Source organism: Penicillium concentricum, assembly GCF_028827145.1.
Source record: "Penicillium concentricum strain IBT 3081 chromosome Unknown utg000002l_segment0_segment0, whole genome shotgun sequence".
NCBI classification, from domain to species: Eukaryota; Fungi; Ascomycota; class Eurotiomycetes; order Eurotiales; family Aspergillaceae; genus Penicillium; species Penicillium concentricum.
This window is the reverse complement of record NW_026622755.1, coordinates 7831716-7859089: the sequence shown is the minus strand read 5'-3', so window position 1 is coordinate 7859089 and position 27374 is coordinate 7831716. Positions and strand designations below refer to the sequence as shown.

At 50.7% G+C, this 27374-nt stretch overlaps 9 protein-coding genes across 9 annotated transcripts; 5 read left to right on the top strand and 4 right to left on the bottom strand.

Moving 5' to 3' along the window:
• Positions 1-132: 132 nt before the first annotated feature.
• Positions 133-2463, bottom strand: N7517_006714 (CCCH zinc finger and SMR domain protein; the record flags this gene model as incomplete). Its single annotated transcript, XM_056724444.1, has 3 exons — positions 133-694; positions 752-1474; positions 1535-2463. 3 exons carry the CDS (start codon positions 2461-2463, stop codon positions 133-135), a joined length of 2214 nt encoding a protein of 737 aa, XP_056580694.1.
• A 946-nt stretch (positions 2464-3409) lies between these two features.
• Positions 3410-4783, top strand: N7517_006713 (TVP38/TMEM64 family protein; the record flags this gene model as incomplete). The annotated part of the gene is made up of 3 exons (XM_056724443.1): positions 3410-3870; positions 3948-4367; positions 4444-4783. 3 exons carry the CDS (start codon positions 3410-3412, stop codon positions 4781-4783), a joined length of 1221 nt encoding a protein of 406 aa, XP_056580693.1.
• Positions 4784-5397: 614 nt separating this feature from the next.
• aof2 (putative lysine-specific histone demethylase Aof2) lies at positions 5398-8682 on the top strand (the record flags this gene model as incomplete). Its single annotated transcript, XM_056724442.1, has 1 exon — positions 5398-8682. The coding sequence occupies one exon, from the start codon at positions 5398-5400 to the stop codon at positions 8680-8682; it is 3285 nt and encodes a 1094-aa protein (XP_056580692.1).
• A 527-nt stretch (positions 8683-9209) lies between these two features.
• trr1 (thioredoxin-disulfide reductase TRR1) lies at positions 9210-10370 on the bottom strand (the record flags this gene model as incomplete). Its single annotated transcript, XM_056724441.1, has 3 exons — positions 9210-9304; positions 9369-10268; positions 10349-10370. The coding sequence occupies 3 exons, from the start codon at positions 10368-10370 to the stop codon at positions 9222-9224; spliced, it is 1005 nt and encodes a 334-aa protein (XP_056580691.1). The 3' UTR covers positions 9210-9221.
• A 697-nt stretch (positions 10371-11067) lies between these two features.
• N7517_006710 (uncharacterized protein) lies at positions 11068-15391 on the bottom strand (the record flags this gene model as incomplete). Its single annotated transcript, XM_056724440.1, has 5 exons — positions 11068-12211; positions 12280-12482; positions 12540-12665; positions 12719-13995; positions 14077-15391. 5 exons carry the CDS (start codon positions 15389-15391, stop codon positions 11068-11070), a joined length of 4065 nt encoding a protein of 1354 aa, XP_056580690.1.
• Positions 15392-16915: 1524 nt separating this feature from the next.
• Positions 16916-19480, top strand: kexB (kexin kexB; the record flags this gene model as incomplete). The annotated part of the gene is made up of 2 exons (XM_056724439.1): positions 16916-18663; positions 18718-19480. 2 exons carry the CDS (start codon positions 16916-16918, stop codon positions 19478-19480), a joined length of 2511 nt encoding a protein of 836 aa, XP_056580689.1.
• Positions 19481-19939: 459 nt separating this feature from the next.
• Positions 19940-21527, top strand: N7517_006708 (sorting nexin-4; the record flags this gene model as incomplete). Its single annotated transcript, XM_056724438.1, has 2 exons — positions 19940-20233; positions 20337-21527. The coding sequence occupies 2 exons, from the start codon at positions 19940-19942 to the stop codon at positions 21525-21527; spliced, it is 1485 nt and encodes a 494-aa protein (XP_056580688.1).
• A 455-nt stretch (positions 21528-21982) lies between these two features.
• Positions 21983-23562, top strand: N7517_006707 (putative ubiquinone biosynthesis monooxgenase (Coq6); the record flags this gene model as incomplete). The annotated part of the gene is made up of 2 exons (XM_056724437.1): positions 21983-22151; positions 22208-23562. 2 exons carry the CDS (start codon positions 21983-21985, stop codon positions 23560-23562), a joined length of 1524 nt encoding a protein of 507 aa, XP_056580687.1.
• A 607-nt stretch (positions 23563-24169) lies between these two features.
• On the bottom strand, positions 24170-25774 carry N7517_006706 (histidine--tRNA ligase; the record flags this gene model as incomplete). The annotated part of the gene is made up of 2 exons (XM_056724436.1): positions 24170-24445; positions 24509-25774. The coding sequence occupies 2 exons, from the start codon at positions 25772-25774 to the stop codon at positions 24170-24172; spliced, it is 1542 nt and encodes a 513-aa protein (XP_056580686.1).
• Positions 25775-27374: the final 1600 nt, after the last annotated feature.

Sequence of the window (27374 nt, the reverse complement as noted above, 5' to 3'; positions counted from 1 at the left end):
CGTTCACCTGATGGATTGGCTGCGTGTGGTTGCGTCACAGCTTTGGACCAAAAGGTTATCAATGAATTCATAAGGTTTGGTACTGGGGTATCATGCTGCTTGGACGCGAATTGAGTTGAGTGACACGCTAGGTCATTGATCTTGCTCTATTTCTTCACGCTTGAGTAAATGGATTTTGCCCATGGTCAGGATGGGAGGCTCTCCGCCAGCGTTGGCCTCCATCAATTCACTAGCCAGATCCTTGGCTACTGACTTGTCATAACTGGTTGGATCAATGCCGAGAATCCCTCCGACATAACCGCCTCGCTCACCAGGTACACTGAATTCCCGGAACAAGTACCGCCACTCGTTCAACCATGCTTTAACGGCCTTGCCGATTTTATCCTTGCCATTCTTCGAGTGGTGACCGGTGCCTGTGATGGCATACACCACCCGGAGGCCTTCTCGAGCATGCTTAAGCAAGATCTTCTCGAGATATTCGATCGCCTCTTCTGGGTGAAGACCATGAAGATCAACGTAGAGTTCTTCTGAAGATTCATCCAATCCCTTGTGAGAGAGATGTTGATTACGTTCTTCATAAAGCTGACGTGCAGCCTCCCGATGACACCTGCGCATCGCGTCGTTCTCGGCCTGGCCGCGCAACGACAATGCTTTGGCAGCTCGTGCATCATTGCGATTCCATGCCTGGGCAGCACTGGTAGATATAGTCGTTAGAAGGGGTGGAAGATAATATTACTCGCTGAAAGCTTACCTTTGGAGGAACTTGTTTCGCACAGTGCCATGGCGAATAGCCTCTGTTCGGTATTTGATATATTGTTGATTGGCCCGCGTGCCTGTCTCCAGCCAGGGAATATTTTGCGGGGGTGGGATAGACTGAGCCGCGGCACTGTTCTCGCGACCCTTTGTGTCCTTTCTGGCGCCAGATTTAGTTTTCCCGGGGACAGGAGATGGGGTCATTCGAACCACATCCGCCAGAGATGAAGGGATGGTTTCTTTGCTCAGGCTGGTTTCGCGGTTAGTATGACCGCCCCGCTTCCCATGGTGCTTTTTCCCGGCATTTTTCGCATTGACCGCGGCAAGAGTTGGGAAGGCATCTGGATCGTCTACAGAAGGTGCAGCGGGATTCAACTCCCGGTTCTGGTGACGGCTTGATGGACGGGAGCTCGGACGTCCGAGATGAGTTGCGCTTCCATTTCTCTTGCCCATTCCAGGAAGGAGGCCAGGGGGCGCATACTTGCTGGCCTGATAAGCAGAAAGATGGCCAGGGTACCGGCTCGTGTACTGGGTTGCCCATTGGTCACCGTTATCTGCCGCTTGCAAGGGTGGGAATGCATCAGATCCGCTGTCTACCTGGAACGGGGAGGGCGAAGCTGGTCGACTACCATCCGTGACACTGAGATTGCCGATAAGCGCCGAAGGATCGTGCGAGAATGGACATCCATCACCGGCTAGACAATTTCCCATAACCCAATATCTATTCGCATTTGTTAGCGCAAGAACGATTGGTTTATTCCGCATACCCAGTAACACTCACTTGCACACATGTGTGGTTAGGTCATGACTAAAACGACAGTCCGCTCGAAGGCATTGTCCAGTGGATAGCCAGTACTTACAGACCACAGGGCTGCGACTGCTTCCCAATGGCGTGACCGGGCGTACTTGCTCCATTGTCATAGACTTGCCAACCAAAACACGACCGTCATCGTGTTGTTTTGAAATAGCCTCGGATTCTATATCCTGCGAGAGCGACGCAATAGTGGCACCGAGGTCATAGCTATTAGCTTCCAGTGCAGCTTCTATTTCATCATTTGATCGCTTGTCACCCAGCACCGTGCGCAGTATATCATGTGGGCTCATATCTGGAACAAATTCAACTGCAGTGGCGCTGAGTGCCCCAGGGGTACTGATACCGCCCGCGGATGATGTTGTACTGTTGGCATCATCTGCGACTAGCCAGTCAACATTGTTATCGCCTCCAAAGTCTCCATAGAAGTCTGAAATCTGACTTTGGTCCGAGAACTCGTAGGCATTTAAATTTGGGGAATGAGGTATAGGCTGCGCAAGGGCAAGCCGGGGCGACGGGCGTGGAGAGGTAAATGGAGAGACAGTAGAAGATAGCGGGGGCCGCGAGAATGGCCCACGGGAGCTTTGCATCCACGAGTTACTCCCGGGGCTTGTTCCTAAAGTCGAATGGGGGGATAGCGGTGTGGATGATCGAGCCATTTGCCATGGCGCAGGCGATGAGCGGCGAATCACGGTATGACGAACTGGAGGAGATGCATCTGGCAGGTTTCGGTTGCGATGGCGCCAGAGAATGTCCAATACCGCATTCTCTAAGGGTGTACCTGCCAAGGATGTGTTTGCGCGCAAGAAGTCCTCCACTTTCTCCGCTTGTTCTTCTTCATCCAGTGCCTGATCCTGCAGGATCTGGAGACTTTTCTCAAGAAGTTCGTCGGAAACCATCGTGTATGTTGATATGGGTAACACGCGAGGGCGAATAGAATCGGGAAACAATCGGAGACCCCTAGCGGTGAGAGGGGTTGGGTCTTGAATTGGGTGTCCGAAGCCGGGAAGAAATAAGGACGAAAATGCTTGACGAAAGTAGGACTAGAGTCGAGAATCAGAGACACCTCATGCTCTCTCTCTCTCTATGACCAGGTGGGAAAGTGAACAAGGGGGTTCCAAGGTTGATTTCAAGTTATATCGCAAGGTGAGAGTTGCAAAAGTGATAAATGACAAGCAGATAATTACATATCGCCGTCGACCGACGTTGAATGGGAAAGGTGAATAAAGGGTGAAGTGACGGACAAAGAGGGGGAGATCAACACTGGGGCTTATCGGCTGAGCTTCAAGTAACACTACCGGACTTATGTGGCCTCTTTGGATATAACAAAACAAGTAAAATATGAAAGAAAATATGAAACTATCAATATTAGAATAATTAAATAAATAATAATAATAGAAAGATTCGTGTGGTTTAGTTGTTTGTATAGCAATCCTCAAGGAACATAAATATATGTGCATAGATACAAATATATCTAGACAATGAGAATTATATGTACCTGATCATATAAACAGTATAAAAGAACAGCCCTGTAGCTCCCAAGACCCTGTAGCTCCGAAGAACATGTAGATCAACACTCCCGAGCTCGAGTCCGGCGGATCCGCTGACATGCAATGTGGACTTTCAGGGTCAAACTGATTTTCAGCCTAAAAGTGCTTGGCTACTCCTCCATGTCCGGTCCAACTATCAGGGCCTTGACATGCCCTTGAAACTTCTTTGGATATTTGCCTATTGACCTTGGTATCACACTTTCTGTCGGTCACTGATTTAGAGCGGTTCATCTTCCCCCCGGATTCGACCCAACCTTCCAAATATTGATACCCAGGACTATACAAACACCTCACAATGCCTGCGGACTACCAGTCCACCGCCAGGGCATTGTCTCTCTCACCCTCTTCTCCGGATCCCATACCTTCTTCTCCAGGCAGTGATGCTCACCCGCCCTGGAGTCGCGCCAGCAGGCGAAACTCCAGACCGAGCGGGCCGGGTGCAAGCTATCGCGAACAGATAATCCACCGCGGTACAAAGTTATATCACCGTATGAATAAAATCTGGGAGGAGATGACTCCATGGAAGAAAATCGGGACTGTCCTTGCTGCTCTATTCGTGGGCGCATCCGGTATCGCGTTCATGGTGTTCACTGGGAAATTATTCATCTGGCTTGGCCCGGTCGCTGAGAAGTGGGAAACATCCTGGCTAGCCGCCTTTGTCCTGTGGCTGTGTGTCTTTTTTGTCTCATTTCCGCCTCTGGTGGGTTGGTCCACATTTGGTACTGTGGCTGGATTTATATTTGGGATATGGAAAGGGTAGGATATGCTCTGATTCATGTTCATTTTACCCGCGAAAACAATGACAGCAGGCTAACTTGATATTTCTTCTATAGATGGTTGATCTACGCCTCCGCAACAATTCTTGGGTCGACTGTTTCGTTTTATGTTTCGCGGACAATTCTGTCTGGATTCGTGAATCGCCTTATGGAACGTGATACGAGGTTCGCTGCATTGGCCCTGACATTGAAGTATGATGGGCTCAAGCTTCTTTGTATGATCCGTTTATGCCCTCTGCCCTACTCAATTTGCAATGGGGCTGTGTCCACATTCCCTACGGTGCAGCCATTGATGTACGGACTTGCGACGGCCATCATCTCTCCCAAGTTGTTGGTTCCTGCGTTCATCGGTAGTCGGATACGTCTGCTCTCCGAGAAAGGCGAAGAGATGAGTGCGGGATCCAAAGCCGTGAATATCTGCAGTATTATCCTTACAGTCGGCATTGGAATCTTTACCGGGTGGTATATATACCAAAGGTTTGAGCTCCCAAATTTATCCGTTGTCCATATCTTGTGGACTCTTGCTGATCTTTCTCTCCTTTTTTTTATATAGAACCCTGGCCCGCGCAGCAGAGCTCGAAGCCCAAGAGCGTGCAGATATCCGAGATTCTCTCGAATCTGATCATGCAACCCGCCGCCCTCATCGTGGGTTTTCGGAAGATCCTGATGTGAACAAAGCCTCTACTACGCTTGCAAGAGACGAAGAGGAGCGAATTGGATTCACTGATCTGGACGATGACAATGTTGACCTGATTTTGGGTGACAGTGATAGTGATCAGCCGGGTCCTTGGAAAAACTCGAAGAGATCATATCACGATGAGTTCACCGATAATGACTCGGACGGGTTTGCAGGGGAGGATGGTTATGGTCTGCACACTCATGTTCAAAACTAGACCAAATAAATGAAAGTAGATTCTGATGATATAAAGTGAAGAAATAGAGAGAGATCCCTTGAACGTTGAACTTCGGTGCCGCAACCTGCCGGACTGAGAAATACGCCCCGCTCCGAGGAATCAAGCCACAAGGGTTTTTCTACTCTGGTCATCACTGTCCCTTCATCAAGTATCAACAATCCAATTACAATTCATTTCAATATTCTGGCTCTATTTGGTGGGCCTTATTCTCAATTCTATGGGAGGTTCTGTGGGGTGGAACTCGATGTATGTGATATCCATGCTTCTTCGGTCTTCACAGATCTATCCTCTCATACTCCCTGGTCTTTTTTATCATATTACATCCCATCTAACATAACCCCAGTTGATCCACTAATTCAGCCTGTGTTCTCTCGGCTTGTGCAGATCGAATACCTATGACCATATCATGGGTGAACGCCTGAATATTTGATATCCACACATTCTCGGGATAGAAAGGACTGTCGACATCACATCTTCGACTTTACAAGTTCACAAACCACGTCTTTTTGGACGTGGAATTTTCTTTCTTTTCTTTTTCTATCTTCCTTGACACACTCTTTTGGAGATCTACCTGCAGATACCCGTGTATCAACATGTATGGGTTTGGTGCAGCGTCCTTGAGGTTCCAGACCGGATACCCCACGGGTGAAGACTCATACATGAATCAATATGTCCCAAATCCCGAGATAACGGTGCAGGACCAAGAACACATTCTATCTCAACCGACCGAGCTATCTGAACCTCCTGCGAAGCGGCTGCGCATCACGCACAAGGCTTACGAAGCAGCTTCAGCGTCAATTGCTTTGGGAAATCTAGAACACCAAGACCCCAAGTCACAGACCTTCCTGTCTGATGGATCCCACATTGTTGGCTCAGCGGAGAGGCTGTATGCCGGTGGGAGTAGCACTACCCCGAATGAGTCGACAACCTCAACCGACTTGACATCTTCCTTTGAACTAAAAGCATCTACATCACCTCCTCCCAATCCCCTACAATCTCTTCCTATACAGTCAGTTGTCTTTGGACCGAATGTACTGGACAGCGGGAAAGTTGATATGTCTAAATGTCGACCTCGATCGTCCATCCCATCTAAAATCCACCCCTCGGTTTACGGTGAGCAGTGCGTCAGAGCGGCGTACGCATCACGACTGAACCCGTATGCTCTACACCGACAAGAACAAGAATTTTTACAAGACCACCTCTGCCATGTTCACGTCACAATCTACCTCAACATACGAAATGGAATACTACTACTCTGGGGGAGAAATCCCATGGTGGCTGTCACCAGGGAAGAAGCACTCGGATGTGCCAAAGATTACCGATGGATGAATCTGGCTTCGTTTGCTTACGACTGGCTCGCTCGAAATGGCTACATCAATCACGGCTGCGTGGAGGCTCCATTGGCCCCGGTGAAACCTAAACGCGGAAGACGAAAAGAAGGACCTACAATTGTTGTAATCGGTGCTGGAATGGCAGGTCTGGGTTGTGCACGCCAACTGGAGAGTCTTTTCCGCCAGTATCGTGATTCAAATACCTTGCCCCGAGTCATTGTCCTCGAGGGACGTCGAAGAGTCGGTGGACGCATTTATTCACATCCGTTGCACAGTCTCAAGTCAGAAAGCCTGCCTGACGGGCTTGTTCCAAAGGCAGAAATGGGTGCTCAGATTATTGTCGGCTTCGATCATGGAAACCCGCTAGACCAGATAGTTCGTGGCCAGTTGGCACTCCACTATCACAAGATACGGGATGTTTCGACGATTTACGATATTGATGGATCGCCCGTGAATGAGGTCCAGGACGCGATGGCAGAGAAGCTCTACAATGATTTGCTCGATCGAACCGGATTCTATCGTCACAAAGCAAAGATTGCGCCAACCGCTGAGGGAAATCGCGAGATGATCGATGCGGGCCGCGAATCGGTGGTAGATGACGGGCTCACTGTGCGACAGTACGAAGAGGCGAGGGCAGCTGGGACAATAGATTTATTGGTCCCAACAAAGCGGGTTCGGCGAGGAATAAAGCACAAGACTGCAGAAAATGAGCCATCCGTCGATGTGGCGAGTGATCTAGCGGGAAATTCGGAAGATGACCCGGCAGCCTTGACCTGCCAGACAACTGGATGGAAGCTTAGCCCAGGATACACCGTTAACGACACCATTGAACTGGACCAGATTTCCAAGGCATCTCAGGCGCAGACTCTTGGTGCAGTGATGGATGAGGGTGTCAAACAGTACCGAAACATGCTTCCGGTGACTACCAAGGACATGCGGTTGATGAATTGGCATTTTGCCAACCTCGAGTACGCGAATGCAACCAACGTGAACAGACTTAGCCTGTCGGGATGGGACCAGGACATCGGAAATGAGTTCGAGGGTGAACATTCCCAGGTCATTGGTGGCTACCAGCAACTACCCTACGGGCTGTACATGCTGCCAGAAAAGCTCGATGTCCGTACTGGCAAGATTGTCACCGATATCTCTTACGACACAACTGGGTCCAACAAGAAACAAAAGGCAGTTGTCCAGTGCGAGGATGGAGAACAGTTCCTGGCAGATCATGTTGTTTTCACCGGTTCTCTCGGGGTCCTGAAGCAGCAAAAAATCAAGTTCGAGCCATCTCTTCCGGACTGGAAGCGTGGCGCAATTGATAGACTGGGGTTCGGAATAATGAACAAGGTCGTGTTGGTGTTCGAAGAGCCTTTCTGGGACACCAAGCGAGATATGTTTGGCCTACTCCGTGAGCCGAATAACCCTGCTTCTATGGTCCAAGAAGACTATGCGGCAAACCGCGGTCGATTCTATCTGTTCTGGAATGTCATGAAGACTACTGGGCTCCCATGCTTAATTGCCCTCATGGCTGGCGATGCAGCCCATCAAGCAGAATCTACATCAGACGAAGAAATAATCACGGAGGTCACTGGCCAACTTCGAAACGTCTTCAAACACACTACAGTTCCCGATCCCCTGGAGACTATCATCACCCGCTGGGGCCAGGACCCATTCACATACGGCAGCTACTCCTACGTGGCTGCAGCAGCGTTCCCAGACGACTACGACCTGATGGCCCGGTCAATCGGCAACCTCCACTTCGCCGGCGAAGCCACCTGCGGCACCCATCCAGCAACCGTCCACGGAGCATACCTCTCAGGCCTTCGTGCGGCATCAGAAATAATCGAGCCGATATCCGGACCCATCATAATGCCTCACCCACTGGTCCCAGAGAAGTCAAAAGTAACCCGAAGCAAATCTTCCACGCCAAATGGCCCAATCACGAAGAAAACAAGAACAAGAGGCAGCTCATCCCTCTCCTCCACCGAAAGCCCAACAATCACCCAATCAAAACCCGCCTCAACCTCCACCTCTCGTAAACCAACCTCAACCGAAAAGTCTTGCCGCGACGCCTACGACCAAGCCCTATGGACAACAATCTACGCTGAGCTCGGCTCCGCACCACCGCGCCCCGCAAAATCAGGCCTAAACCCCTTCCTCTTTTATCAAAAAGACTACTGGGGGCGTTGCCGCGACCAATGCGACGAAGCCCGCCGCACAGCATCAAACAACCCCAACGCAAAGGCTCCACGCGACGAGATCCGTGCCGCGCTGGGCCAGATGTGGCGCTCTGCGACCCCAGCCGAGAAAAAGCCCTACCTCGACCAGACGGAGGTTAACCGTCGTGCTAATGCCGAGGCTTGGGATAAGTGGAAGGTTGATATTGCTGAGTGGGAGCGGAAAACTTTCGTCGTTAAGGATCGCTGGTGTTCGGAGAACCCATTTGATGATTGGGTTATGCCGGACTATCTTGCTGAAAGTGCGTCGTCGGTTCCCGTTCTTGCTACTGCGTTTACGAATGCTGTGCCTGCTTTAAAGTCTGAAAAATGAGGATTTATCAGTCTTTTACGGCGGTAGGTAGACTATCTGCGTAGATGACAGTCAAGGGAAAGAAGGTAATTCGTCTCTGAAGAGACGTGCTGTTATGAGTATCGTTTCAGCCTTAATTGATATCAATGGATGACAGTCTTAATTCAAATGGTCTTATGTAGATAAGTAAGAGAACCTTGTAAGGGTATGGAAGATGATATGGGAGCTTCACTTTTTCTATTTCTATCTCTATGAGTATAGGCATCCCAAGCAGACCAACTGATATTGAACCAACAAAGACCACTTGATTTCCTCTTCCATAAGACATGGTTCCTCTTCCATAAGACATGGATAAAAGAAACAGGGAACAAGAAAAAGAAAAAAAAGGCATAAGGAAATCCCATCGAAATATGCACGGGGAATTTAGAAATGAGATATCGCATAAAACAGATATAAGTCTAGAAGCAAGCAGAATCCTCGATACAAGGGCCAAATATCATGTTTTCATGTATCATGACGAGAAATGGGAGGAAAGTGGGAGAAAAGGTGTGTATATGTATTTAGAGAACAGGCTTTGCCTCCTCGTGAGTCTCGGTCTCGGAGAGGAACTTCTCAGCCTCGAGGGCAGCGACACAGCCAGATCCTATTAGAATATTGAGTTAGCAAAATGCAATTACGATAATGGAATCATTGAAGTATGAACATACCGGCACTGGTGATAGCCTGGCGGTAACGCTTATCCTGAACATCACCGCAGGCGAAGACACCCTCGATGTTAGTGAAGCTGGTACCGGGCTTGGTGACGATGTATCCCTCGTCATCGAGCTCAACCTGGCCCTTGACAAGGGCATTGGCGGGGTCGTGACCAACAGCGTAGAAAAGACCGTTAGCATCAACGACCTCCTCCTCGTTAGAAACAACGTTCTTAACACGGAGGTGAGTCATGAGACCGTTAGGCTTAGTCTCGCCGATAACCTCAGTGGCAACGGTGTTGAAGCGGACCTTGCACTTGGGGTGAGCAAGGAGACGGTCAGCCATGACCTTAGAGGCACGCAGCTTATCCTTGCGAACGAGAACAGTCACGTTGCTACCGTACTTGGCGAGGAACATAGCCTCTTCAGCAGCGGAGTCACCACCGCCAATAACATAGAGGGGCTTGTTACGGAAGATGGGCACGGCGCCGTCGCAGACGGCACAGGCGCTGATTCCGTTTTGCCAGTAGGTCTCCTCGCCAGGGAGGTTCAGACGACGGGCGTTGGCGCCTGTGGCGATGATGACGGCGTCGGCAGTGCGGACGGGCTCGCTGCCCTCGTCGTCGTTCCACTCGGTCCACATCTTGAAGGGGCGGGAGGAGAGGTCAAGCTTTGAGATTGTCTCGGTGATGATCTCGGTGCCGAAACGCTCGGACTGTGCGCGCATGTTGTCCATGAGCTCGGCGCCGCCGATGCCGTTGGGGAATCCGGGGAAGTTCTCGACGTCAGTGGTGGTCGTGAGCTGACCACCGGCAGCGGTGCCGTTGGCGAGCATGCCCTCGTAGAGGACGGGCTGGAGCTCTGCGCGAGAGAGATAGATAGCGGCGGTGTGGGCACCAGGGCCGGAGCCGATAACTGTAGGGGGAAACGGTTAGGACTCTGATATTGGAGGAAATTGGGTGATCTAGATCATTTAGTCTTAAGAAACCACTTACCGACTACTTTAGAGTGCACCATTCTGGCGGTGTTGGAATTGACGCGCAACGGCGTCGGGAACGACTTAGAGAAGACCGAGGCCGGAGGGGGAGATTGTTGATGAACGGTAGTGGCCGCAGCGGCAGTCAATCCAATGGATCGAAGGGAAGGAAAACGACGAAAGGCGGAAGAAAACAGCTTGAAGGTGTTTATGAGAAGTGGAGGGAAGAGGAGGGGGAGGGAGATATAATATCTTTTCTCGGAGGGGCAGTGGAGACCGGGATTAGGTGAAGTTGATTGATAAACCGACAGAGATCAGAGAGACTGGAATAGAATGCGATTGGTTTCTTTGTCTTTCCGAGGTTTCCAGACCATAAAAGATTAGAGATAATTTTGTTTAAACTAGACAAAACTAGGCAAATTAAGGCAATTTCAATGCAATTCAAAGCTGAATCAGAGCATCGAGGCTCCGGGGCTTTCTAAGCACAGGTCACGTGTGGGGTCGAGACCGCTGATGTAATCTCATCACATCAGCCGAGGCGCTTCCCTCCGGTCCGAATTTGTATACTTCGGCTTTACTTGAGATCAGATAGGATAAATATGTGAACATGTCGGATTGAACCTCGCTGGATTTAGGGGAATCATATGTTAAACAAAACAAAATACATACAAATCATCAGATCGCAAAAAGAAAATGTCACAGCCAACATCGCTGACACAATAGTGTCAACATAGTACATTAGATTACGCCGAACCACTTCTTTTTTCGTGAACGGCTATGCTCCTCAGGACTGGGGGAGTGTTCAGCTATCATTTGTGGTGGCAGACGTTGAGGGACCTCGCCCTCAGAATCAAAATCCTCTTCTTCACTCCCAGGATATCCCTCATACTGTGGTTGATGTTGTTGGCTAGTGGCGGCGTTAGCCCGGGTATTATTGATAAGGTCGTGGTCCTCGTAATCGTCTTGTTCATCGTCATCACTGTACTCTTCTTCGGCTTCAGGTCGTGCATCTGCTTCACCCTCGTTCTTTTTGCGGCGAGGCAGGAACTTTCTCCAGCCCTTGACAATTTGCGCTGGGGGCGGGTCATACTCGGTGCCGTTGTAGTACAGTGCTGGAACGAGCAGTTTGTAGGGTGTGGTGACACCTGATGGGTCTTGTGGGCTGATCTCGAGGTTCAAAGTGATGGCAAGCCCGCCTTCGAGATTGATGTAGGCGCCTGCGCCATCATCGCCCTGCTTGGCAGCTTTCTTTGCCGCTTTTTGACTAAGATTCGTTGGTCGCCGGTGGAAGTTACCAGGTCGTGGAGGTGCTCCGGCCCCGGCCCCTGGGAAATAGCTGTCCCCATTCTCGTGGGGCTGAGCGGGCCCATCAACGCTTGCACGTCGATTAAAAGCAGCCTCGTCGCCTCGATTGAAACTCATAGTCCTTGTAGGAGGTGGCCCACGGGTGGACAGGCGCCTGAGAATACCAGGCTTCCCGGTAATCCCCTTGTCTCCACGACCCAGGGACAATGTTCGCTGCAGCTTCTTTGGCCGAGGTTCTGGAGTCTCTATCTCCGACTCAGGTGTATCCGGTGGAGTGGATCCGGGCTTATACTCACGAATCGAACACCAGTTTCGCCGAGGTAGTAATCGTTTGTTGTTTCGGGCTTTGCCATTCACATCCTGAGCAAAGATGGGGACAACATCCTCATCTGTGTTCGAGTCCATGTGGTGGACTGTATTCCGCTTGTTGAGCATATCCGCAATTAGATCGGTTTCCGGAATGTCTGCAATAGCAGACGAGATGACATTCGGCATGTATCGATAATCCTGGTCTTTGGCGATATTCAATTTAGGATTCGAATAGAACTGCCCAATTGCTGCGAGGTGGACATCGCCGCTGAAGGATTAGGTTAGTTTTTATCGTTTGAAATATGGGTTGCCGTTAAGCAAAATGCCTGGTCTTACCTGAGTATTGTGATCCGGACTGACTTCTCTGCGGCCAGATCCTGAAGATCCTCAACCAGCCATGTGCGCTCGGACTTGAGGTGCTTGCCAGCCCAGTGGTCATCAAAGACCTCCACGTTTCCGCCAGATCGATTTACAAGCCCACCAAGTACTCCAGCCTTGCCGAGTGACTTGCGGCTGTTCATGAAATTGCGGAGCATTGCCTGGAATCAACGTTAGTTTAAGGTTCAATCAAAAGCAGAAACAATCAGATTACATACCACTCGGGGATAAGCAACAGGGACACTTGAAAGAACGATCAAATGCTTTGTCTCTCCTTTCATGATCTCCCTGTGGCAGCGGTCCCACAATAAATCGCAGGTCTCTTCGCTGAGAACTTCATTGCTCTGCAAGAATATGTCAGTATAGTCCACAAGTCGGAAAATTGGAGTAATCATACCCGTCTCTCAGTGCGGCAGTCAAGACCCAAGAATGAAACTCCTTGGCCAAGAGACATGAAGAGATTTCGGCTTTTCTGCTCGATATATGGACCCGGATGAGCACCAAGGAGCCAGCTGGGTTCATCTGCCTCGGTTTCGTCGGGGACACTGTGGTGCTGGAACAGCATGTAATACTTGAAAGCAATCTTTCCAATCCCGGAGATAACAGAACTCTGCATGAAATCATTGTGATAAGAACCAAAGCCTTCAAAGATTTCATGGTCGTTCCAAATGTTGATCGTGGGAATCTGAGAGTTCGCCAACGAGAAGAGGCCCTGGGAGAACCACGCAGCATAGCGCTCGAGATAGAACTGCTCCAATTCAGCACGGAACTCGGGTGTGAATGACGCCCCATATCTGTCGGCGGGGTTTTTAATCTTAATCCATTCCTGGAAGAACGTTGACTCTGTGATAACCGAGTCATTGAAGATTTGATCGCCTCCACCAATCATCACATGAAACGGACGAGTCTGATGCTCATTCAGAATATCTCGCCAAAGCGGGTCGGGCCCGCAGACTCGATCAGAGTCCACAGAGGGGCTGAACCCGTTACCACTGTGGAACATGATGTTCATGGATTCTCCAACCGGGGGCACCCAGAATCCCAAGGCAGGTCCCTGGTTGATCCGATAGGCGATTCGCTGTTGCTTTGTGCTGAGTTCAACCTCTAGGTTGAATCGCCAGAATGTTATATCTCTTGCGGCATCAGCGTACAGACGGGCTCCTGGGATGTCTCGGTGCAGATCCGCCGTCTCGCCGTCGACGGCATGCATCCGGTTGGAAGGCATAGGCTGTTTGAGGCCTTCGCTGGTATAGTCGATCATGCTAGGTGAGAGCTCGTAGATGCCATCGTCGTTCTCGACGAATGATAGGTCGACTTGCTCCTCGACATGTTCCACTGGCTTGACGTAAAGGGGCCGCCCATCACGGCCAACTTTCATGAGTCCGGCTGCTGGGTCGACATATTCAGGAGCCAGTTGGACTCCATCTTCATGGCTGATCTCCACGGGTGGAGGAGGAAGAAGATCCATCGGTTGAGAGAATAGCCTCAGGGTAGGCGGAGTGTCATAGGAGGAGCGAGAATCTTTAGTCACTATCATGATAGAGCCTCGCCATATCTCTTTGTCAATAGGGCCACTGGCTCCATCAACCTGGACTCGCTTGATGCCTGTATATCGTAACAAAGGCCCACATCGCAAGAAGAGGCTAGGTTGGAAGTTCTTGTGGTCAGTCACTCCTAGTGGGCGTTAGTAAATGCATTTCGGTAATTTTGTGGCAAAAAATGTAGCTTGGAAACAAGAATAACGGAGGATCTTACCTGTCAACTTCTGAGCAGGAGACTTGTAGTTCTTAGGAAGAGCCCTGCTCTTTCTGCGATCTTTGCTTTCACCACCTTCCCACCACGCTTTGCTGCGCTCCATATCAAAATTCTGGAAATCAAAGTCGGGGGCTGCAAGCCGAGCAGGCTGTGCATTCCTCCACTCGAAGATTGGTGGGGGCGTAGGTGGTGGGACGTTGAAAGATACAGATTGTTTCTTGGGCTTGGACTGCGATTCGGCACTATCCTGAGGTGCACGGGGTGCTGTTAAAAGTTCGTTCGTTGTCTCTGCTCTTAGGGCAGGAGGAGCCTGCATAGGCCGAGAACCTGCTTGAGACATCGAGCGACTGTGGGTGATATTGCTGGGACGTGCTTGTTTTGCAGCAGGTCCGCTCACCGTGACCGATCGTCTAGGCACATTGCCTATCTTGGCTGCTGATGGGATAGCGGCTTCTGCACTTGTATATTGGGGATCCTCGGGGCGACGAATATATGGATATTGAGGATTTGTTGAAACTTCCCTATTGTGACGCACAGCTGTGCTTTCTGGTTGTCGCTGTGGTGGTGGTGCAGCCGCATGTCCATTTCGCATGCCATCACCAATTGGAATATCTCTCTGCTCATTCCTTCTGGCCGCGCCGGCGGGTGGTTGACTTTCTGGCTGCGCGTGCTGTGCCGATGCTTCGCGAGCCACTGCTGCCATCAATTCGGCTTTTTCTTGTTCGGCTTTCTTGCGCGCAATGCGCTCCCGAGCTTTGATTTCCGCCTGCTGTACTCGTGCCCGCTTCTCTTCCTTGCTGATTCCAGTCAAGGTGACTTCCAACTTTTGAAGAGGCGATCGTTCGTATGCCCACTCTCGCCGCGAGTCATTGGCGGAGACCGAGCGTGTGGTGTTGGACCGAGTCGGGGGCGAGGACACACTCGGTGCAGACGGTGGTGACTGGACATGAATCTCAGGCATGTCTGCACTGGGTTCTGGAGAAAAGGGCTTTGTGGGAATACCTCGCGGTGTGGTAGATTCCTCTGATAATTCTTCGGTTGATGAAGGAACTGGCTTGCGGGTTGTATAGTTCAGGTTTCCCTCGGGCTGATTTCGGGCTCTAGCCGAGAAAGACCTGTCTAGTTGCCCTGACGGAGGGGCATCCCTTCTATGAAATGTCTTCGGGTCGTCATGTTCCTCTTTTTTAAAACTTTCTGTGGAAGGAGCCTTTTTGCGATTGCGCCTTCCTGAAGCTCTTTGCGCTCCGTTGGCAATGTGGGGGTTAGAACTGCCGTTTGCCATATCGGGCGATCCACGCATTGCCGTAGCGGCCATGATGCTGTGTATTTGCGCCCAAACTCAAAGAAATCGGAAAAAATGCGTAGATAGGTTGCCAAGTATGTGCAATTGCGAACCCAGCTGGAACTATCGTTAATGTCAGTCCCAAAGGCAATACGAGCAGGTTTAGGGGAAATTGCCGTACGTATTTTTTTTTTCCTCGAAATAAATGAAACGGGTTTAATGCGACTTGATCTGGTGCCTAACGCAGGGTCACCATGGCCTGAGCTGATTTGCAGGTAAACAAGCCGGGCGGAGGGGTATATGTCAACACGGTGACAGGGGCGTCGGTATAAAAAGATAAACACTAAGGGGTGTCAATGGGATAGATGAAAAGAAAAGAAAAGAAAAGCGAAAGATTTCAATAAAATCCAACCAACAAGGCAAGGTCTATACCTCCGATATCCCGGTGGCTGGTTATCCCCAGCCTTCGCGCGGGGCTGTCATACGAAGGCTGTGTCAAGGGCTTCTGGAGAAAATACTGTAGGACCTATAATTAGTATATATCAAATGAAATATCGAAGTATAGAAATAAACAAATAAAGAATAGAATTAAGCATAAAATGTTCCTTAAGTAACGGGTACTGGAATGAGCTATTGTTAGAATCTGAGCACCTACATATATGTATGTAGATGTAGATGAATTCCTTGGATACAATGAACGTTTCACGGCTACCTAGAACATGAATATTGCACATAAATAACATCCATTGATATCTAAGGAAGTATAAGAAGTAGCTGTTCTGTTTACAGATGTAGCTTATATCAGGTGCCGCTTTAGTAGATTTCAGTCCAGGTCACCATACTCAGTACTAGCGTGCTCAATCTTACGCTCAATATTACGCAGCATAAAGCGGCAAGTTTCGAAATGAAAATGGAAAGCCATGAAGTCTACGTTCATGTAAGGACTTTTTAAGCCATTTGATCCCAAATAATTGATAGACAAATACTGAGTACAACACAGTCAATTCAATAATATGATATCCCGTTATGTTAGCACATGTCGATCGCTACGTATTCCTATGGCTGTATCCCCGGGGTCCACTACCTACTACGTAACTAAATAAGCCACCTGGGCATCTAGGCATCTAGGCATCTTGGTATCTGGCCTATGTAGGCAAGGTATATGCGGGACAGAGTAGAACCCGTGGCCTTACGCTCCAAGATTTCTTTGATAATTAATAGAGAGAAAAAAAAAAAAAGGACTTGTGTTCCACCGAATAAACTAAGTCAAGCTCAATCGAGACTCAATAGGATCCCGTGTGAGTGGCCTCTGACGATCCTCCTATTTTGCCTGGAACATTGTATCTCGCATTATTACAACCTCCTCTGAACAACTAATTATTGGAACCTTGGAAAATAACATCTTGGAGCTTATTTTCTCTTTGCTCAATTACACCCCTTACAACTCATCGAGTTGCCATTCAACGGTCCGGAACTGTCGATGGCACCCGCTTGCTAGATACCTTGAACCCCAACCCTCCCTTGAACTCTTTCATCGAATACAATCGATTCCCCATCATGCGCATTGTCAGTGGCATTGCCGCCACCCTGGGCCTTGCTGGTGCTGTGTCCGCAAACCTACACCCTCGCTCTCAAGAAACCCGTGACTTCTTCGCCCTCCACCTTGACGAGACCACCTCTCCCTCCCACATCGCACAGGTCCTGGGCGCACGCCACGAGGGCCAGATTGGCCAACTAGACGGCCACCACACTTTCTCATTACCTCGCGAAGAGACGGCTCAGTTTGATACCTTGTTGAATGATTTACGGACCAGGCGAAAGCTCCGGCGGCGGGACGGAATCGATGAGCGGGGGACAAGCGATGATCCCCTAGACAAGATCCTGTGGTCGCATCAGATTGCTCCCGCAAGACAACGACTGCAGAAACGACTCCCGCCAGTCTCTGTACCTTACAAATCGCTGGATAAGAGAAGGGAAAATGCGCAGGTCGTTGCTTTCCAGAAGAAGGCCATGTCAGCCCTAGGGATCACTGACCCGATCTTCAGAGAACAATGGCACCTTGTCAACACATTGCAACCCGGACACGATCTCAATGTGACAGGATTGTGGTTGGAGGGAATAACTGGCAAGGGCGTCGCCACTGCAGTTGTCGACGATGGGCTAGACATGGATAGCAACGATCTCAAGCCCAACTACCTCCCAGAGGGGTCCTGGGATTTCAACGAGAACCTCCCGGACCCCCGCCCTCGTCTGCTTGAAGATAAGCATGGTACTCGATGCTGCGGCGAGATCGCGGCGGCAAAGAACGATGTTTGTGGAGTCGGTGTTGCGTACGATAGCAAGATAGCCGGTATCCGGATCTTGTCTAAGGCTATCGATGATGTCGATGAAGCGGCGGCTATCAACTGGGCCTACCAAAAGAATGACATATATTCATGTTCATGGGGCCCCATCGACGATGGTGCTACTATGGATGCGCCTGGAATCTTGATCAAGCGAGCCATGACCAACGGTGTCCAAAAGGGAAGAGGGGGTAAAGGCTCGGTCTTTGTCTTCGCTGCCGGTAACGGTGCAGCCTACGGGGACAACTGCAACTTCGATGGGTATACCAATAGTATCTACAGTATTACAGTCGGTGCCATTGACCGGGAAGGGAAACACCCCAGTTACTCCGAGTCATGCTCGGCCCAACTTGTGGTCGCATACAGTAGTGGCTCCGGTGATTATATCCACACTACCGACGTGGGTGCCAACAAGTGCTTCTCTGGACATGGTGGCACCTCTGCGGCTGGTCCGCTCGCCGCAGGTAGCGTGGCGCTCGCGCTCAGCGCACGCCCGGAGCTCACCTGGCGTGATTTGCAATACTTGATGGTGGAGACGGCGGTCCCCGTGAGCGAGGACGACGGTAGTTGGCAGGTCCTACCCTCTGGCCGCAAGTTCAGCCATGACTGGGGTTTTGGAAAGGTTGATACATATACCATGGTACAGCTTGCTAAGACCTGGGACCTCGTGAAGCCCCAAGCGTGGCTCCACTCGCCATGGCTGCGAGTCCATCAAGTCATTCCTCAGGGTGATAAGGGTCTGCTCAGTCACTATAAAGTGACTGCTGATCAATTGAAGAAGGCCAACATCGCCAAATTGGAACATGTCACTGTGACCATGAATGTCAATCACACCCGCCGCGGCGATATTAGCGTTGAGATGCACAGCCCTGCTGGAATCGTCAGCTACCTAAGTGTTTCCCGCGAAAAGGATGAGATGGCGGTTGGGTATCAGGACTGGACTTTCATGTCTGTTGCTCATTGGTATGTGTTGCCCTTTGAGCCCCATGGTATATGCTTTTGCTAATGTATTATTAGGGGTGAATCTCCTATTGGCGAGTGGTCCATCATTGTGAAAGACACCAATGTCAATGACCACTCTGGCACATTCATTGACTGGCGACTCAATCTGTGGGGTGAGGCCGTCGACGGAGCTAAACAAAAGCTTCACCCCCTGCCCGATGAGCATGACGACGACCATTCCTACGAGGATGCCCCTGTGGCCACAACTAGCATTACGCCAGCCCCAACAAAGACCGCAGCCCCCGCCAATCCGGACGACCACCACGACCGGCCTGTGAACGCAAAGCCATCAGCCACGAAGCCTACGGCGCCAGTTGCAGATGAGAAGAAGCCCACCAGCACTAGCGGTAGTGAAGCTGAGACACCGTCCCCTTCCTCCACCGATTCAGGCTATATATCCTCTTACCTCCCCACTTTTGGTGCTTCGAAGCGTACACAAATTTGGATTTATGCATCATTGGCCATGATCATTACCTTCTTCATTGGATTGGGTGTCTACTTCCAGCTGCAGAGAGTCAAGCGTCGTCGTACCACTGCTCACGATGACTACGAATTTGAAATGATTGAGGATGAGGATGAGATCCAGCCGATGACTGGAGCATCTGGTCGAACACAGCGTCGTGGTGGTGAGCTTTACAATGCATTTGCCGGAGAGAGCGACGAGGAAATGTTTAGTGATGATGATGATGAGCCGTATCGTGATGGGCTGGCCAATATCCAGGAAAAGGGCGGCGAAGATGGAACGTCCCACGATGGCCCCCATCAGGAAAAACCCTAATCTAATGTCAATAGTCATGTTGCATCTTGTTCGGTGTTGTCGATATGCTATATTGATTTGGTTGAATTGGAGAGTCACTAGGAATAGACGGAGCAGAGATACTAGGGTCTGTCTGTATATCTACCGTTTGACAGAAATTCAAAAGCGTGCTGTGCATACAAAGATAATTTCAGATGTGAAGCAATTCTCAAGGAACTAGAATAATGAAGATAAATAGCAGAGACTGTTGATTCTAATAATAATGCGATGATGACGTTCCGCTTCGGGAACTCCGCCCTGGGGAACGGCGATCATCGAACTCAGCTCCAACCTCCAAACTTCCCCCTCCATTCCACCTCTTTGGCCCTTCAGTCCCTATCACCCTTGATCAAACATTTCCTGCAAATATCGATTTCTCAGCATTACTAGGGTTTCAACAACTATTAGCCGGTTGACCACGGCCGACCGACAACCCCCACGATGGATCAACATGACGACTTTGACAGTGTGTCTTGGAAGCACGATCCAGACAGTGATGTCTCACGGCCCACAACTGCAAGTACAGATGCTGCAGAACCAAGTGAAACTCACCACGACTCCAATGGCAAGCGGAGAATGAGTTCCGCCCAAGAAGAGCCCCAAGCCGGCCCGCTAGCCGACGCCGTCGACCTGGCGGGCATCGGCGATGGCGTTCTTGAGTGCCAAGTTGACTCTCCGCTGAAAGAAAATGACGGGACAAAAGACGCATATATCTCGTACCTGGTTACCACACATGTATGCTTTCTTCTTTGCATATACTGTCGGGGAGTAGAGGTGCAACTGCTGCCTAGACCTCTCGACATCTGTATCTCCAACGGACCATGACTGACATATTTAGACCGACTTTAAATCTTTCCAGAAGCCCGAATTTACTGTTCGCCGGCGCTACACCGACTTCTACTTCCTATACAAGACTCTCTATCGCGAATACCCGGCATGCGCGGTGCCGCCGCTCCCGGACAAGCACAAGATGGAGTACGTGCGGGGAGACCGGTTCGGGCCGGAGTTTACAACGCGACGAGCTTGGTCGCTGCATCGATTTTTGAAACGTCTGACGCTTCACCCTGTGCTTCGGCGGGCGCCTCTTCTCACTATCTTCTTGGAATCGCCGGACTGGAATGCGCATATGCGCCTGCACTCAACACGGGTGTCAACAAATACCGGGTCAGATGGTGCGGCTACTGGTATCTTTGATAATTTTACAGATTCCTTTGTCAACGCCTTCTCTAAAGTGCACAAGCCGGACCGGCGCTTTATCGAGGTGCGAGAGAAGGCTGATAAGCTGGACGAAGACCTATCACATGTGGAGAAGACTGTGGCACGGGTTGCGCGGCGCGAATCCGATCTAGAGACAGACTATGCCGAGCTGGCGACACAGTTCCGCAAACTCGTCCCGTTAGAGCCTGCTGTTGAGATGCCACTACAGGTCTTTGCAGCTTCAGTGGAAGAGACCGCGCGCGGGATGCGCGGGCTGAAGGACCACACCGACCAGAACTACTTGGGCTCGCTGCGCGATACCGAGTCGTATATCATGTCCCTCAAGTCCCTGCTGAAGACACGCGAGCAAAAACAGCTCGATTTTGAGGCCTTGGTCGATTACCGCAATAAAGCCGTGACCGAACGTGACTCTCTGGCTGCCAACCCAGGTGCATACTACGCCTCAAACCCGCTCACATCCTCCCCAGCATCTTTCATCCGCTCTAAAATGGAGGACATGCGCGGCGTCGATCACGAACAGTCCCGCCGCGAGCGTGTACGGAAGCTAGAGCTCCGCATTGACGAATTGACCCGCGAGGTTGAGTCCGCCAAGACTACATCTGAGATGTTCGACGAGGAGGTCATCCGCGAAGTCGCAGATTTCGAACGTATCAAGGCAGTTGAATTCCGAGATGGACTCGGGTCTTTTGCCGATGCGCACATCGAGTTCTACCAGGGCGTGCTCTCTACGTGGGAGAGGTTTGTAGCAGAGATGGAGGGTGAAGCTGAGCCCGGACATGACTCTGACGCGGCTGCTATCGGAGCCGTTTAGCTATCTCAGTCTGAGCGTGCTTGAGGCATTATCCGGACCGAGTCTGATATAGCTGTTCATGTCTGTTACTTTCGCTAGCTTATCCATGTTTCATACCCGCAATACCATCATACTTTTTCAGTTCTTCAGATATGCAGCCGCTTGGCGAGTCAAATTCAATAGCAGATGAAGTAAAAATAGCGATCAAATGAAGTTTCATGTGCTGAAAGGTTAAGAGCTGGGATTTTCGTACATGGTCCATCAAACCATCGGACTGCGGACTTTGATTCCAATGGCAATCACCCAGGATCTACGCCTCGTTAGAAGACATTTTGACATTGATCGTAGCTACTACTAGGAAGGGCCTTGAGTTCGTATAAATGCCCTGGAGCTGTATGCGGGTTAATAGTGTTTGTACTGTTTGCACTGCATGTCTATCTTCGATCATCCGATCAAACCTCCAATCACCAAACACAATGCGTCCGATCTCCAGAGCTGTTCTTCGGCCGTATGTTTGCCCAACCTGCCGGCATGGCATTACCGCCGGTCGGCGGCGATTTGCGTCTAAATCCGATTCCCCTGAGCTCTACGACGTAGTTTGCGTTGGAGGCGGGCCCGCGGGCCTAGGGTTATTGGCCGCACTTCGTATGTATAACATAACGCAGATACCCAAGACATATACTGATACAATGTTACTATAGGAGCATCACCTGTTACCGCAAAGCTCAAAGTCGCCCTTATCGAGAGCCAAGATCTCCGTAAAGCCAAAGCCTGGGACCTCGAACCGTCCCAGTTCTCCAACAGGGTCAGCAGCTTGACCCCCTCGACCGTGTCGTTCCTGCGTAGCATTGGCGCCTACGATCACCTCGATGTCAACCGCGTGCAAGAATACCAGGACATGCAGGTCTGGGACGGCCAAACCGGATCCCGAATATCATTCGATTGGTCAATGGAGACATCCCCATTCGAAGACATGCGCACTGTAGCAACAATGACCGAGAACGCAAACCTAGTGCGCGCCCTGCTACGCCGAATCGCCGACTCAGGCGACGAGAACCTCTCCCTCTTCTCAAACGCAACAGTCGCCTCCATCGAAAACGGCTCAGACCTCAAACCCGAAGGTCCCGACCTCTCAGCCTGGCCAGTCCTCACCGTCAAGCCCACAGGCCCAGCTGCAGAAACAGAGACACCAAAGCGCATCGCCGCTCGTCTCCTCGTCGGCGCAGACGGTATCAACAGTCCCGTCCGCTCCTTCGCAGACATCCCAACCCAAGGCTGGGACTACGGCCGCCACGGTATTGTCGCAACCCTCGCTCTCGCCGAACCAGCAACCCAAACATTCCCAGCCTCAAAGCGAACAGCCTACCAACGCTTCCTCCCATCTCTCGGCGGCCCAATCGCCCTCCTCCCCCTGCCAAACAACCACGCAACCCTCGTCTGGTCAACAACCCCCGAGAACGCCGCTTACCTAAAGTCCCTCCCAACCCCGGCCTTCCTCGCAATGGTCAATGCAGCCTTCCGTCTCGACATGACAGACCTCACCTACATGATGGGAATTCAATCCTCCGATTCAACACATTCCCACCAAGACGAACTCGCCTGGCGCGCTCAACACACCCCAATCCCAGCCCAGATCCCTCCCCCAGCAACAGCCGTGCAAACAGGAACAGTCGCGTCCTTCCCGCTTCGCTTCCGACACGCGGCGCAGTATGTATCGCCACGTATTGCGCTTGTCGGTGACGCAGCACACGTTATTCATCCCCTCGCGGGGCAGGGCCTTAACCTCGGCCTGGCGGATGTTGCTTCGCTCTCGAAGACTATTCAGTATGCTGTTTCGCATGGTATGGATATCGGTGACTTGCTTACTCTCGAGCGATACTCGAGTGAGCGGTACTTACCCAATGCGAAGATCGGGGGTGCTTGCGATCTCCTGCATAAAATGTATAATGTTCCTGGTGAAGGGCCTGTTGCTTGGGCGCGCAGTCTTGGACTCGGCGTCGTTGATCGGTTGCCTTTTGTTAAGTCGTTCTTGATGAAGAATGCGGAGGGATATTAGGATTTCTATGTTGAGGGTGTGTATATGTATGGCTTTTTCTTTGTATTGTACTTCTAGTCCTTTTTATATGCAAGCCTTTTCCACACTAAGTTATGTTGCACCTTTATTCCCAAGACAGCTTGAAACGTCTTGAAAGAGTTACGGTATATACCGTGTGGTCATATTATAAAACGAGAGCAGCGTATGCTGTCTCTGTCCTCGACGTAAGCCTTTTGATTCATCTTGCTCAAGATGACAGTAGGTAGGGACGTTCCAAATTTGGAAGATAACATCTCTGTCTCTTTAGATATCATTTTAAGCGTTACGTAGCCTAAACAGTACACACGGGTTTGCCATGTATAACCAGGGACGTGTATCAAACTAAAGCACAAGGAAATGTAATGAATTGGGTATTGGTAATTCCACGAAGACATCAACCTGAGTCTCTAGAAAAAAATCCTAAGTGCTTTTATCTCGACAATAACATCCCAGTCCTTTTAATAGGCCATCGAGCTCCAAGCCCGACAATGCAAGAGATTCACATAATTTTATAGAAACAGAGAAACCCTCTGGAAAACACGCTCTAAAGGAAAACAAAATGAAAAATGCGGAGCAATTGTTTAATCGCTTAAACACTGGCACCCTGCAGCTGCGCCGCCAAAGAGGAAACGGCACCTTCCTGCTTCTTAGCAAGACGGGTTTGCAGCTCGGGAACCAGGGAGGCAATCTCGACTTCGACGCCCTCCTTCTCGGCGTGTCCTTCGGGAAGACCCATCTCCTTGATGCGGCACTTGCCGGCAGCGAGTTCTTCCTCGCCGAGGATGATACCGAAGGGGATGGCGCCTTGTTCGGCGGCCTTGAATTGCTGGGGGAGCTTGGGCTTCAACTTGTAGGAGAACTCAGCCTGAAGAAATTCATGTTAGTGTTTATTCAATCAGACTAGTATCGACCGAAATGGAATGCTTACCTTAATACCAGCGCTCCAAAGCTTCTGGCAGATTTCCATACGCTCCTTCAACATACCACCAAAGCCCTTGCCACCGAAGGCCATGACATAGGCGTCGACCTCACTGTTGCGAAGGGCATTGGACTTTTGCTCGCGCTCGATGCGTGCCTTGGTAATGGAGAAGATACGGTCAACACCGAATGAGATTCCGACACAGGGGATCTGCGCCTTGGGCAAGAACATGCCGACCAGGTTATCGTAGCGGCCACCGGCAGCGACACTGCCAACGCCGAGAGTGGGGTCGTTGGATCGGTCGTCGTCCTCGGAGGCCTTGGCCTTGCCCTTCTTGGCCTTCTGTGCCTCTGGGGCATCAGCCTGCACACCAGCCGAACCCTCGGTGACAACCTCGTAGATGACACCGGTGTAGTAGTCCAGACCACGGGCAAGAGACATGTCGAATGAGATCTTATCCAAGACACCGAATGCCTCTAGGTAATCCATCATCAAAGACATTTCCTCGAGACCGGCCTTGGCAGAGGCATTGGCGTTAAGGGTCTCATCCTTGAGGAGAGAGTCGAGCAACTCGCGCGAGCCCTTGTTCATAACGTATCTCTCAATACGATCTGCAACCTCGGGGTCAAGACCCTTCTGGTCGACCATTTCCTTGCGCACATCCGCCCACGGCATCTTGTCCAACTTATCGACGGCACTGGAGATAGGGCGGAGCTTGTCCTCGGGCACACCACAGACGGCAAATACACCGTCCAGGATCTTGCGGTGGTTAAGCTTGATGGTGTATCGGCCGGTCCAGCCCAACTCCTCGAAGACCTCGCTGACGATGCGCAGGATCTCGGCATCGGGCACCATAGCGTCGAAGGTACCGGCGATATCGAAATCGCACTGGTAGAACTCACGCATGCGGCCCTTGTTGATGGCGGGCTGGTCACGGCGGTAGACCTTGGCGATGTGGTAACGCTTGATGCTGCGGACGTCGGAGTTCATGGCGAGCCAGCGCGCAAAGGGGACTGTCAGGTCGTAGCGCAGCGAGCAGATCTCGCCACCCTGATCCTTCAGGTCGTAGATGAGCTTCGAGTCCTCGCCATATTTGCCAGCCAGGATCTCGCGCAGCTCGAAGACTGGGGTGTCTAGTGCGGTACCGCCGTGGCGCTTGAAGACGTTTGCGATGGTGGTGAAAATGCGGTCTCGGAGGAGGGCATCGGAGCCGGACCAATCCTTGGTGCCCTTGGGGGTCTTGAGGTTGAAAGAGGAACCCTTGTCTTTAGCCATGATTGATTGAGCGGAGCGATGGGAGGAGGAAAACTGGCGAGTGCGGCGGGGATAAGTTTGGTGGGGGATGGTGGGGGCAGGGATATTATTTTTATTTGAGATGACTCGGTGCAGAGAAGGACAATGAGTCAGGGAAGAACACTGAGTCAAGGAAATAGGAGACAGGCCAAATGGATTGGCAATTGCTCGTTGTACGGAGCGCAAAGGAACAGGAATGGACGGCATAAAAAGAACGGCGCGAAACAAAATTATTGGGTTCATCCCATCTCCTGGTCTCCTGAGGCATCTTCTGGTTCGGTGCTTCTTTCTGTTTGGGGGTTGTTTTTCCGAGTTTATCCGGACAAACCCTTCACATGTTCCCTGTTCTACAACATATGTCTTTTCCAAGGTTATATAGGTTACTATGTGGTCAAATATAGATATTAGTGCCCCTTTTGTGTATCTCATGTCCTTAAGTCCATACCTGACTAAGCATCCAGTACTACTTATTATCTCAAGGTAGCTGATAAAGACACTGAAGACAGAGGCAATTCTATACCTGTTAGGATATTAAGCGCCCAGGCCAAGGTTATATGAGTGCCCAGGGACTTCCCCGGATGTTCCCTTTGTTAATGAAAACCTTGGAATATTGGAAATGCTCTTTCCTCTTTGGGATGGGGGGCCTGGCTTACATTCCGAGGACTATTTCAGTATACTGCATATATATGGATGCAGTATATCCAAGGTTTGTATGCAAATACGGAGTACTCCGTGGGAGAGTATATAGTATCTTGTACATTATGATAGAAACAATAAATCGCTCAGAAATCCACAGTGCACGTCATCTCCGATAACTGATTAGACTACCCGTGAACAGTGGACTCCGTAAACTTTCCTATCTCCTCAACATGCGCCTTTTTCCCGAGCCCCTTGAGAGCTGTTGTACCTCGCCACCCCCATATACTTTGTACAGATTTAGCAACGGAGTGACCTTAATCTGTTTTCATTGGCGGAATGATCAGATCTCAAAGAGTTTGATCAGCCGTTGAAGCCACCTAAGGCAGATTATCCATATTACCCCATGGCGGGAACGTGCGTTGGTGTGGTACCGAAAGGAATGGCTGGATTGGTATTGCGGCGCCTATTGGACCCCGCAAGGGGGCATAGGCTGACGGTAACACCTGGGTGTCGGACGCGTCCCATGGGAGCCTCTCATGGGAAGCATGGAATCCAGATGACTATTCAGGTGGTCTGCCGAGATATCCAGGTGATCCCCTGTCACATTTGAGAAAAAGAGTTCAAGTAAGGAACAACCTTGGAACTCACATTTCGACTTTGGAAGGGGCAGGCCAGGTCCACCGCCACCTTTTTTTCCCCATAACGGTGATGATCATTGGTCATGTCGACGCCATGCGAGGGGCGGACACATGGCCCGTGAGCGAGGGCGGCTTAGAACCAATCACCAAGATAGAATTCTTTGGTTCAGATGGGAGGAGTCTCTGTCTTCCATGGACGGAGGGAACAAGACGACTCCGCTGGGGAAATGCGGCCAATGGATATAGATGGGGCTCCGGTATAGCCGGTGAAGAGAAAAGTGAGAGAAATATAAAAATCGGCGATT